Source organism: Tamandua tetradactyla, chromosome 22 (genome assembly GCF_023851605.1).
Source record: "Tamandua tetradactyla isolate mTamTet1 chromosome 22, mTamTet1.pri, whole genome shotgun sequence".
NCBI classification, from domain to species: Eukaryota; Metazoa; Chordata; class Mammalia; order Pilosa; family Myrmecophagidae; genus Tamandua; species Tamandua tetradactyla.
The window spans coordinates 24,115,492-24,129,015 of NC_135348.1; the positions used below are offsets into that span (position 1 = coordinate 24,115,492).

The 13,524-nt window shown below is 37.6% G+C and overlaps 1 protein-coding gene across 4 annotated transcripts in view; it reads right to left on the reverse strand.

Annotated features, from left to right (window-relative positions):
- The window catches only part of SMARCA5 (SNF2 related chromatin remodeling ATPase 5), a 50,610-nt gene that overhangs the window by 19,007 nt on the left and 18,079 nt on the right, over positions 1-13,524 (reverse strand). For all 4 annotated transcript variants that reach the window (XM_077139932.1, XM_077139931.1, XM_077139930.1 and 1 more), the window contains 3 exons: positions 13,316-13,447; positions 11,208-11,276; positions 8,520-8,629 (listed from right to left, as the gene is read on the reverse strand). In XM_077139932.1, the coding sequence (XP_076996047.1) occupies positions 8,520-8,629; positions 11,208-11,276; positions 13,316-13,447 (311 nt within the window). The remainder of the gene's footprint in view (positions 1-8,519; positions 8,630-11,207; positions 11,277-13,315; positions 13,448-13,524) is intronic.

Here is a 13,524-nt window from a genome sequence, read left to right on the forward strand (position 1 = left end):
CCATGTAGACAGGAGGAGGGTGATGAGTTTGCTTGTTGTGTTGGTTGGAGAAAGAGAGGTCACATCTGAGCAACAAAAGAGGTTCTCTTGGGGGTGACTCTTAGGCCTAATTTTAAGTGGGCTTGACCTATCCCTTGTGGGGTTAAGTTTCATATGAACCAACCCCAAGATTGGGGGCTCAGCCTATAGCTTTGGTTGCCCGCACTGCTTGTGAGAATATCAAGAATTCAACTTGGGGAAGTTGAATTTTCTTCCTTTCTCACCATTCCCTGAAAGGGACTTTGCAAATACTTTTTTATTCACTGTTCAAATCACTCTGGGATTTATCAGGGCATCACTCTGGACAAACCAACAAAATCTCATGCCCTACTCAAGGTTCCATGTAGTTTTGGTGTTCAGTTAAGCCGTCTACGTAAGTTATATTAGGAAACGCACTAGTCAAAATATAAATTTTGTACCCAATAAACATTTTTTGCTTTAGTCTCACACAGAAGTTAAAATTTTAAAATATTAATTACCATCTGTTTTCAAAATCCTGCAGTAGTGACATTCCTTCTTCCTCATGCAAAAACAATTTTTGAAATTTGTATATTTAGTTTCACTATCATTATACACTCTAGGCATTCCCCGTTTATACCATCTCAGTCTTTATCGTCTGTTCTTTCTTTCTGATCTCATTGTGCCTCCAGCCCTCCTCCCTCTATCATTTTCACATTCAGCTTCATTCAGTGTTTTAACATAACTGTATTACAGTTAGGTTGTATTGTGCTATCCATTTCTGAGTTTTTCATGACTGAATTTTTGCTCATCCATGGTACATTTCTCTTTCAGCATGGAAGGTTATGCTAAAGTAGGGTAGTGTGACCAATGCATTTGTAGCCAACCCATTTTACTGAACTTGTCCCTCTGAAGAACTGCACTGTGAAGGTTAAGTGCTGTGCATAAACGCAAGTGATTTGGTTTAGATTTCTTAATCTATTTCAGTTTGCAGTTTCCAATCTAAAAAGTCATATTTGCTTTATAAGCTTTCAAAATGCTGAGTAAATACATTATTAAAAAGCAATGGGGAAGGGCAGGCAATGGTGGTTTAGTGGCAGAGTTCTCACCTGCCATGTCAGAGACCCAGGGTCAATTCCCAGTGCCTGCTCATGTAAAAAGAAAAAAAAAAACAATGGGGGAAACATTTTATCCATTTTCAGCATTTAATGCTTTATTTTATATTTATTAATTTGATCATATTTCTAAAAATTCTGTAAATAGTTAATTCTCCCACTAACTAAAGTAGTAACAGACTGGTAAAAATAGAGTAATAAAGTCTTTTGTCTCTGAAAAAAAAAAAAGCTTTAGTATGTTCATCAAAAATTTAGGTATTATCCTACAGGAAATGAGTTATTCACCTAAATACCAAAGTTTCAGTACCTTGAATCATCTGAACATGTGTTAAAACATTAGCAAAAGGAACACTAATAATGGGCACAAAATATGAATCAAGGCAGCCATCACAAGCTGACAGATAAAAAGTTCACTCTTAAGAATAAAAAAAAACAAAACATATCTACTCTTTTTATCCAGGGTATGGAGAGATGAATAAAAAAATAATGGGGTGGATAAAGGGTAAAAAAAATGAGGTACATTGAAATATTAGTGGTCAATAAGAGAGAGGGGTAAGGGATCTGGGATTATGTATCAAATTTTTATTTTTATTTCTTTTTCTGAAGTCATGTGAATGTTCCAAAAATGATTATGGTGATGAACATACAATAATGTGATGATATTGCAACCACTGATTGTATATTATAGATGAACTGTGTGTGAATATTGCTCAATAAAAATAATTTAAAAAAAAAAAAAAACATATCTTCCCTTAGCACTAACTCATGTCTAAGTTCATTATTTTAAAGGCTGTGATGGTTAGGTTCTGACCTCAACTCAGCCATAAGATTATGCCCAGTTGTCTGGTTAGGCAAGCAATGGCCTGACGACTACTGTAAGGATATTTTCAGGCTGGCTGATAAGCCAGAAGGCTGGTGTTATTAAGTCATCAGTCAGCTGACTGCATCTGTGATTGATTACATCTGCAATCAACTAAAGCTTTCGCCTTGCAAGATAATCCAATCAGCTGAGGGCTTTTTAAGGAAAAAGAGGGACTCTCTTACTGCTTCTTAAGCCAGCAAGTCTCACCCATGGAGTTCCTACAGACCTTTCACTGGAACTACTAGCTTCACAGCTTGCCCTACAGAGTTTGGACTCTTCCATTCCCATGGTCCCATGAGATATCTTTACAAATATATTTACAGAGCTCTCCTGTTAGTTCTGTCTCTCTATAAAACTGTGACTAATGCAACTTGGTACCAGGAATGGTTCTTGAGAAACAGAATCTTACTTAAGAAATTTGTTTTTACAATTGATTTTCTACTTTGACTAGTCTTGGAGGCACCAATGGTTGTTTGTAATAATCAAGATGGCACTGACAGTCCATGGGGTGAGCTGGCAAGAGATAACCAATATCACCATTAGAGACTGCTAAATGTATGCTTATACAAGACAAGGATTTGGATGTTCTTGACACCTTTACAGATAGAAGTATAATGAAGTTGGCTGCTTGTTGTTAGAAACCCTGGATTACAGTGATAAGGGAAAAGGATGAGCTGAAGGCTTCAAATTTGCACCTGAAATATTAACCATGTAAAAGTTTGTACGTGCCCTGAAAGAAAATCTTATTTTCTATGGTCAGAGACTTGAGATCTCTGAAGACCAGACACAAAGCCTCAATGTGTGAGTAGTGGATTTACAACATAAACTAAAATCTCAACCTTGCAGGGTATCTGCTAACATAAAGGCTTTGACTGGAAATGGATGGGATCCTGAAACATGGGATGGATATAGCTCGATAATGATGGTGATGGGGAGGCAGGATCCCTGGATTCTGCTGAGCTTTTGCTAGATAGATCTGTAATCTATCTAGCAAATGAGGAAGGAGCTTTGGGACCTTCAGCCTGCCTTGAGGAAACAGCTTCCAGGCATTCATTCTCCTCAGGGGAGTCAGCCATCCAACCTCCATCTACTGAGATTAACCCTTCATTGTCTGCTAATCCTTGTAACCACCTCCCCTGGGGAAAAACTCCTCACCCCTCTGGTCTGGAGCGAATCCTGTTTCACCAGAGGAAACTGCAATGGAATGCCCTCATGTAACTGGCTTGAAAGATTTCTTGACTCACCCCAACCACTCCTATTTTCTTCAAGACCTATAACTAAAGTCCCAACAGGCCCTGAAAGATGAGGTAAACTGTGACCCATGAGGAGATAAGCTATACTCTAAAAGAAATGCATGAGTTTTCCAATCTATACAGACAGAAATCAGGGGAATATGTGTGGGAATGGATACTAAAGGTATGGAATAATGGTGGAAGGAATATAAATTTGACTCAAGCTGAATTCATTTATATGGGGCCATTAAGCAGAAATTCTGCATTCAATGTTGTAGCTTGAACAGTTAGAACAGGCATTAACAGTTTGTTTGGATGGTTGGCTGAAACATGGATCAAAAGGTGCGCAACATTACCTGAGGTTGAAATGCCAGAACTGCCCTGGTATAATGTAAATGAGCAGATCCAGAGGCTTAGTTAGAGATGGGAATCTTAGAGTGGATTTATCATGGAAGAACTGTTCACACACCCCAGGAATGTCAAGAGGAAACATCTTTCAGCAGAACCTTGAGAAATAAATTCAGGAGACTAGCTCCATTATCCCTGAAAAGCTCTGTAATGGCCCTTCTCTATAGGTCAGATATTACTGTGGGAACTGTCACTGAGCTGGAATCCTTAAAAGACAGTAAGGATGATCAGATCTCCAGTTGGCAGAAGCCATGTGGCCACAGTTAATCACCACAGACAGGGTGGGCATGGACAGGAAACTCAGAGCAGCAGTCAAAATAATCTGACTCACAAAGAACCGTGGCACCGGCTAGTAGATCATGGGGTACCTAAGATATAAAATGCACAAGCAATCTACTAAAGTTTTGCTTGAGCTGTGCAAGTAGATTTCTAGGTCAAGTGAACAGAAGTCTAACTTGAATTACAAAAACAGAATCATAGCCCCTTAATCAATTCACAGATTTTAGACAGTTTACAGACCCAGAGCCCCTCCAATCAGGAAAAGGGTCAGGTATCTTTAGGTAAGGACCATTTTACACTGCCCAAAATTTAAACTATTAACCTTCCTCCCAGCCTTCCTCAAGGAGACCCGTGGCCTTTTACCAGGTGACTGTGCACTGGGGAAAATGAAATGATAAGATACTTCAGGGATTATTAGGCACTGGCTCAGCAGTAACACTAATTCCAGGAGACCCAAAGCATCACTCCACTCCACCAGTCAGAGTAGGGGCTTATGGAGGACAAGTGATAGATGGAATTTTAGCTCAGGTCAGTCTCAAACTGGGTGCAATATGTCCCTGTACCCATTCTGTGGTCATCTTCCCAGTTTCAGAATACATAACTGTGATCAACAAACTCAGCAACTGGCAGAATTCCCACATTGGTTCTCCGACTCATGGTAGTAAAGGCTAAGTGGAAGCCACTAGTAGAACTGCCCTTACAAAAAGTGAATCAGAAGCAATACTGTATTCCTGGAGGGACTGCAGAGATTAGTGCCACTCTTAAGGACTTGAAGGATGCAGGGGTGGTGGTTCCCACCATACACCCTACATTCTCCTATTGGCCAGTGCGGAAAACAGATGGGTCTGAAGATGACAGTGGATTACTTTAAACTTAACCAGGTGGTTACTCCAATTGCAGCTGCTGACCCAGATGTGTTATCAGTGCTTGAACAAATCAACACACTGCCTGGTACCTGGTATACAGCTATTGATCTGGCAAATGCTTTTTTCTCAACATGTCAGTAAGGACCACCAGAAACAGTTTGCATTCAGCTGCCAAGGCCAGCAGTATACCTTCACTGTTGCCCTCAGGGACATATCAAATCTCCAGCCCTACTCACAATCTTGTCCACAGGGACCTTGATCATTACTCCCTCCCATAGGACATCACACTGGTCCTTTATATCGATGGTATCATGCTGATTCATTCTATTGAGCAAGAAATAGCAACTACTCTAGACTTATGGGTAAAGAATTTGTGTGTCAGGGGATGGAAGATAAATCCAACAAAAATTCAGGGGCTTTCCATCTCAGTGAAATTTCATTCATTGTTCATTTTGCTTGGAAGGAGAACTGGCCAAAGGTACATGTGTATACTGACTCATGGGCTGCTGCTAATGGTTCTTGGCTGGATGGTTAGGGACCTGGAAGGAGAACTGGAAAATTGGTGACAAAGAGGTCTGGGGAAGTGGTACGGGGGTAGACCTTTCTGAGTGAGTAAAGAACCTAAACATATCTGTGTCCCATGTGAACGTTCAGCAGAGAGTGATTTCAGCAGAGGAAGGTTTCAATAATCAAGTGGCCCGACCTTCAGATACAAGTCATCCTATTTCTTCAGTCACTGCTGCCACTGGCAATGGGCTAATGAACAAAGAAGATATGGTGGTAAGGATGGAGGTTATGCATGGGCTCAGCAACATGGACTTCCACTCACCAAGGTCTGGTGAGCTGTGGCAGGCTGATTACACTGGACCACTTCCATCATGGAAGAGGCAGCAATTTGTTCTAAATAGAACAGACACATACTCCAGATATGGGTTTGTATTCCCTGCACGCAATGATTCTGCAAGAAGTACCATATGTGGACTTACAGAATGCTTTATCCACCATCATGGTATTCCACACAGCACTGTTTCTTGATCAAGGAATCCACTTCACAGCAAACGAAGTGTGGGAATGAGCACATGCTCATGGAATTCTCTGGTCTTACCATGTTCCTGACCATCCAGAGGCAGCTGGGTTGATAAGAATGGTGGAACGGCCTTTTGAAGATACAATTACAGTGCCAGCTAGGAGGCTGTATATGCTTTGAATCAGCATCCACTCTATGGTGGTGTTTCTCCCATAGCTAGGTGTGCCAATCTGAAGCTATTATATACCCCAGATAAAGCATGTCTTTTAATCCTCATTCAATATTGCTGGGTGAGATCTTTTTGATCATTTCCATGCATATGTGACCCATCCAACTTTTGGTGGCAACTTGATTAGATGGCTTCCATGGAGATGTATCTCCACCCATTGAAGGTGGACTTGCTTACTGGAGCCTTTTAAGAGGAAACCAGGAATGGGTCAAGGAATCAAGGGGTAGAAATGGGAGCAGCACTGCTCATTATCACTCCTAGTGATTGACTAGGAAAATTTTTGCTTCCTGTCCCTGAAACCTTAAGTCCTGCTGGTCTACAGGTCTTAGCTCCAAAAGGAAGAGTGCTCCCTCCAGGAGATGCAAAAATGATTCCACTAAATCGGAAATTAAGACTGCCACGTGGCCACTTTGGGCTTCTCATGCCACTGAATCAACAGGCTTGAAAGGGGACTACTGTTCTGTCTGGGGTGATTGATCCTAACTACAGAAGGGAAATAGGACTGCAACTACACAATGAAGGTAAAGAGTTTTCCTGGAATCCAGGAGATACCCTAGGGCGTCTCTTAGTACTGCCATATCCTGTAACTAAAGTCAATGGAAAACTACACCAACCCAATCCAGGCAGGGCTACCAATGACCCAGAAACTTCAGGAATGAAGGTCTGGTCACTCCACCTGGGAAAGACCACAGCCAGCTGAAGTGTAAAGGGAACATGTAATGGGTAGGAAAAGAAGGTAGCACTAAATATAACTACAACCAGGTGATCAGTTACAGAAACGAGGACTGTGATTGTATGACTATTTCCTCCCTGTTTTGTTATGAGTATGTTTGCATCTGTACATAAGCAAATATCTTATTTCCTTTTATTGTTTAAGTTGTATTGTTCATGTTATATTATTTAAGTTATAGGATATGAAGTTTAAGTGTGAATGTTACCTAAAGACTTATACCCTATTCTGGAGAGATGTAGCGTGTTTTCAGGTGTACGCAGGACAGCCAAGTATTGTTAGGTTAAACAAATGTTACTGTGTTCTATTTGGAAATTAAGCATGTTCCAAGGTGATGTGTATAGCTGCCAAGTTGACAAGGACAAGGGCTGTGATAGTTAAGTTCTGGTGTTAACTTCCTAGTTGTCTGGTTAGGCAAACATTGGCCTAACTGTTGCTGCAAAGATATTTCATGGCTGGCTGATAAAAAAGTGGGCTGGTATATTAATTCATCAGTAAGTTAACTTCATCTGCAGCTGATGACAACTGTGAGCAAATAAGGTATACCTCCCACAAATAATCCAATCAGTTGAAGGCTTTTTAAGGAAGAATAGAGACTCTTTCACTGCTTCTTCAGCCAGTAAGCCTCTCCTGTGGAGTTCATCCAGACCCTTCATCAGAGCCGCCAGCTTCACAGCCTGCCCTACGAATTTTGGACACATCCAGAATGGACGCATGAGACACCTTTATAAATCTCGTATTTACAGATCTCTCCTGTTGGTTCCGTTTCTCTAGAGAACCCTGACTAACAAAGAGGCATGTAAGACAAGCCTAATATATATGCAACCCAATAGCCTTTTCAAAAATTTTGAGGACATCTAGGACGATCCACCTTCTACAGTGGTCCTCTTACCCAGATATAATGCACAGTTGTATATTACAAGCTTTCAAGTCTTTTTAACCAACTATGTCCCCTTGCAAATATTTATCTATATTAACTATAGAATTAAATATATGAGATGTGGAATACAGAATAGTATGTCTTGTTTCCCTTCTTCTGAACAATACATTTATATCAATACATGTTAAGGTCAAAGCATCTCTTTCAAGAGCCACTTCACATTGTTGATTCATGTTGAACAATATCTACAAAAAAATCCAATACTAAGACAGTGGTTTCTATAAGGGTAACACCACTGGTTTTGGATTTTCTTAAGTCCATAAAACTAAAAAAAAAAAAAAAAAAAAAGCGATTTAGTGTTTTCAATTTTTAACTTCGCCCTGTAAGGGTGTTATAAAAATCACTACCATGCATTATGTCATCATTTCACGAAAGGATATTTTATTCTGCCTAAACTATCAACACAGAATGGAATCTTATAAAGTGAATAAATTTCTCTTTATAAGGAAAAGAGAAAGTTCTTAATTTTAATCATTTATCTACAATTTATAAACTTCATCAGAGATTAGCACTAATCCATGACCCCTCCCAGCATTTATTTACTACCAAGTTAAACCATGACTCCCATGTGTCACATTTCGTTTTAAAAAACACAAGCAGAGGGCTATATATTTAATTTCATCTTTTCGAATTCATAAAGTTCAAATCATGGTTCTATCATCTAATAGGGTAAAGATATTGTATCCATAAATTTGATGAGCAAGCCATATGACCAGAAATTTTTTTAGACTGAGTTCAATCCAGAAAATAGGAATTCCTTGAAGACACAATTAAGAAAACAAACTATGAAAGTTAAAATCAGTATTAATATGAAACATATCTCAGAAGACATACCATTCCCTTTGCATTTTGCTGAGACCCACATAGATTTTTACTTCCTTCTTTGGAGGCAAACTCTTTTCAACATCAGCCTTAATTCGACGAAGGAGGAAAGGACGCAAAACCTTAAAAAACAAAAGAAATGTAACTGACCTTATATGTAGTACAGGTATTATTTCAGGATCTTGAAATTGTCTACTAAATACATGGAAAAGAAATTTCTCTGCTGGAATGTCAAATGACGTTAGAACTTTTCCCTTCCAAATATGTAATAACTGATTTCTACTTGGTTCCTGAAAAGTACTTACATAAGACCATTACATTTTTAATACAGATAATGACTATGTACTTGCTATATCATAATGTAGTAAAAACAATAACAAATTTTAAAGATGTTTTCAATTTTCATTGCCTTTCAGGTTCAAAACTAATTACCTGCATGCAGACTACCTAACATTTTTTAAGAGATGGCTGGGTATTAATGTAAAACACATTAGTTGAACAAAGGAAGAAAAAAACACATGATTATCTGTATTGATGCAGAAAACGTATATGATAAAATCCAGCACATTTCCTGATTTAAAAAAAAATTCAGAAAACATTAAATAAAAGGAAACTTCTTCAAATGATAAAGGACATAGATGAAAAACTCACTGTTCACATCCACAGTCTGGGTCTGTCTTGGCGAAAGACGGAAAACATTTACCCCTAAGATCAGGAATATGACAAGGATTCTTGCTTTCACCACTACTATTCAACACTGTACTGGGCAAGTTCTAGCCAGAGAAATTAGGTAATAAAAAGAAATAAAGGACTGTGGAGACCCAGGATCCAGGTTCCCCCTCCATATTGAGAGTAAGTTACTGCACATTGCTGCCTACCTGACCTGGACAGAAGTTTGATGTCAAAAGACCTCCTCAGGGAGGAAAAGAATGTACAGATGGTATCATAAACCACTTATCTTTTGAAGCACTGAAATGCCTCTTCTCTGATATGTTCATAACAAATCTCCAAAATCCTGTGTTCTGAGACTCTGCTGAAACTCTGTTCTCCTACCCTATGGACTGTCCTTGTCCTAAGCCCTTGTTAGCTGTCCTTGCACCCCCCACCTCCTAAGAGGGCTGACTTCCATTTCCCAAATGGCCGCCATTGTGAAGAATCTTCTTCTTTCATAAGTCCTAATGAAATTCATGTGTAACTCCATGCCTGACAAGTGTTCTTTGGGGCTGTGCGAACCTGTGCTTTTCAAGAGCTGGATTAGGACAGGCATCCAAATAAAAAAGGAAGACGTAAATTTATCTCTGTTGAGATAACAGAATCCAAGACATAGAAAACCCCAATAACATAATCCAATACATAGAAAACCTCAAAGAATCCATAAATATGGTGGTTTCAAGCTGTATATACTCCAGAAAACCATGTTCTTAAATTTAATCCATTTCTGTGTGTGTAAACCCATTATAAACAGGATCTTTTGATGAGGCTACTTCAGCTGAGATGTCCCACATAATCAGGTTCTTAATGCTATTATTACTAAAGTCCTTTATAAGAGAATGAAATTCAGAGAAAAAGAAAGCCATAAGAAGGAAAAGGCTCGACACTGATAGAACCCAGAAGGGAAGATAGAGACCAGGAGAGGTCGCCACGTGTCCTGACATCTAACAAAGGAGCCCAGGATTGCTGGCAGTCAGACCAGAAAACAATGGTGTTGGGGAGAAATATCACTTTGATCTGAACTTTCTTTTTGCCTCAAAACCATAAACTAATATATTCCCATTGTTTAAGGCAATCTATTTCATGATATTTGCTTGAGCGGCCTAGAAAATGAAAGCAAAAAGCTACTAAAACTAATAAACAAATTCAGCAAAGAAGAAGGGTATGTGATCAAAGGCAAAAATTAATTGTGTTTCTATATACCAACAAAGATCAATATGAAAAGTAAATCAAATAGCATCTAAAAGAATAACGTATCTAGGAATAAATTTAACCAAGAAGGTAAAAGACCTGTACACTCAAAATTACAAAAACATTGCTGAAAGAAGTTAAAAAGACCAAACTTGTTCACAGATTAGAAGAATTAAGATTGTTAAAATGTCAATACTATCTAAAGCAATTCACAGATTCAATGTAATCCCTATCAAAATTTCAAAGACCTTTTGAAGAAATTTTGAAGCCAATTCACAAATTCATATAATTGCAAGGGGCCCGAATAGCCAAACTATCTTGAAAAAAGAACGAAATTGGAATATACATACTTCCCAACTTCAGAACTACTATAAAGTCACAGTAATCAAAATAGTGTAGTATTGGCACATTCTATGCTCACGCAAAGAATGAAGTTGGACCTCTACCCTCCCACCATACAAAGTAATGGATCGACAACCTAAATTTGAGTTAAAATCCTAAAACTTTCCAAAGAAAACATTGGGGAAAATTCCCTTTACCTTGGATTTGGCAATGGATTCTTAGCTATGGCACCAAAAGCATGAAAAATTAAAGAAAAGAATGATAAGAAAACTTTGCATATCAATGGATATACACCACTGATACCCCTCTCTTCCCACACATAAGATCAAGCACTTAAGTGGCATGATTAAAACAGATCTATCTAAAGTCTAAGCTCTCAATAGGGACTTTAATTAATTTAAATTACTATCACTTTTCCATTAGAAATATGCTTTAATACTGTTTCAACAGACTTACCATATGAAGCCTCTCAACCAGCTTTTGATCCCCAAGGCAATTGTTTGTGTCAAACCAGGAATCAAAGTCCTACATAAACAAAAATAATCTTAAGATCAGAAATAATAAGTATTAACTACAAATATTCTATTACCCTTGTATAACAATGATTTCTAGAACTAATGTTTTCGGTTAATTACTATAATCATTTAATCCAAGCCCTTACTTCTCATATGCATTTCTCATTGTTACCAATTAATTTTAGAACTAGAAGTTCAAGAATCATGTTATTTCCTAAACATTATTCTTATAAACACCAAGATGAGAAGTTTCACAATGAAAATAACTGGAAAGCAGGTATTATAGAAATAACTACAAAATTAATATTCTTGAAAAATACCCTTCCCTCACAGCTATACAACAGCTTAAAAATAAAAAATGTTAAAAAATCATAGTTTCTTCAAGTAAACCTCTCAAATCATTCAAATCAGAGTTACCTGAGCAATGTCATTTTTAATTAGATCGACACTGTAACTGAAACTACCAACATTTCATTAGTATCTGGCAGGATCTGAACCTATCCTTATCTCAACATATATATTATTTGCTTTTTTAGCAAACTTAATCTTAGTATTCATTATGTTTACTAAAACAAGCTTTAATAGATTCTAAACAAATGAAAAGTGCCAATGTGGTAAAAAACAAAAAACATGAAAACATGTCAAAGTAGAACTAAAGTTTTTTTTTTGATACATGCCTTTCTAAAACTTTTCTTATTTTATAATTATCTCTAGTACAACAAACCAAAATTACAAACTTTTCAAAACTTATGTATGTTTAATGGGAGTTCTTCAAGGAGACGGACTCACAGACACAGAGCAACCCAAAACAGAACCTGGTCCAACAAAATACTGCAACTACTAATATCAACTACACTCAACACAGTTGTTTCCAGATACAATTAACAGCTCAAAATAACCATTGCTATCATTGCAAAAAATCAAAAAATGTAAAACTTAGGTTCGTATTGTCTGTTAGACAGTATATAAAAATGGCTAGACAGGAAAAGTACTCTTAAGAGGCTATATTTTCTATTTCATAAGCACTTAAGTTTATTATTATGACATTTCCCCCTTTTCTTTATTACTATTTTATCACAATAGATATTTGTATCTGGTCATCTGAGTCCCATGTTCTGTTGCAATTACTCAAATATGTCCGTTTTATTTTTGGTTCCATGGTTTTATTTGGTAACTTTCCAGGTGTAAAGATAAAATCAGTTAATAGCTGGAATTCTGACTGGACTTGAACTGATAGAATTAAATATTTATTAGGGGATAATGTATATTTGTTTGATTTTTTCCATCTATGGATATGTGTTAACCCACACTTAAATATTCTATCACTGCAGCAAGGACTATTTTTGTTTTTTTCATAAAGTTTTGCACATTTCATATGTGAAACTAGCATGCATGGATATTTTCAATAACTCTCCTAAATTATATTTTCATTTCTGAAAATACATGTGAATGCTAATTTAGAAAGATTTATCATTATCAGTTATTTTGCTGAAGTCACCTGTTCTTTTTGTATCACTGCTTAGATGTGTTATGTAGAAAAACGCATCACATGCCAATGCAAAAAAAAAAAAAAAAAACACAACAAAATGGCTAGGCAGATTCAACAAATCTGTTAAAAGTCTTGCTTCCTCTGTCACTTGGCAATACATGGAGGCATATTCTTTCTCTTCTGGGTTCCACTGAACTCTGACTTCTAGCTGCTCCCTATGGCTTCCCATCCCTTGTCCACTTTCCTCTGCTTATAAGGACTTCAGCCATACTGGACTAGGGTCCACCCTCATTCAGGATGCACACACTTCAACCAATAACATCTTCAAAGCCCGATTTATAAATGGGTTCCCACCCATAGGACAAAGAACTGGGACCTGAACATGGCTTTTGTGGGGGACATGAGTTAATCCCCAGCAACAGGTTAACTCAATCTGTGTAACAGCAGGATTAATGATTATTTCAAGGAGTGCTGGAAAGCTGGCCAATTCAACTGCAAAAAATATAGAGAGTTAGACAACACATTATTATGCCAACAAGAAAACAATCTGAAATACTTACATCAGCTGAATTAAAGACATCTGGCAACAAAAAATTAAGAAGTGACCAGAGTTCATGCAAGTTGTTCTGAAGAGGTGTTCCAGTTAATAACAAACGATTCGTAGTCTTGAATTCCCTCACTATTTCTGACAACTAAAAGAACAATTCATCATTAGGATATTTTGTATACTGCTCAAATTCTCAAGTGAAGGCACACAATTTTTCACATC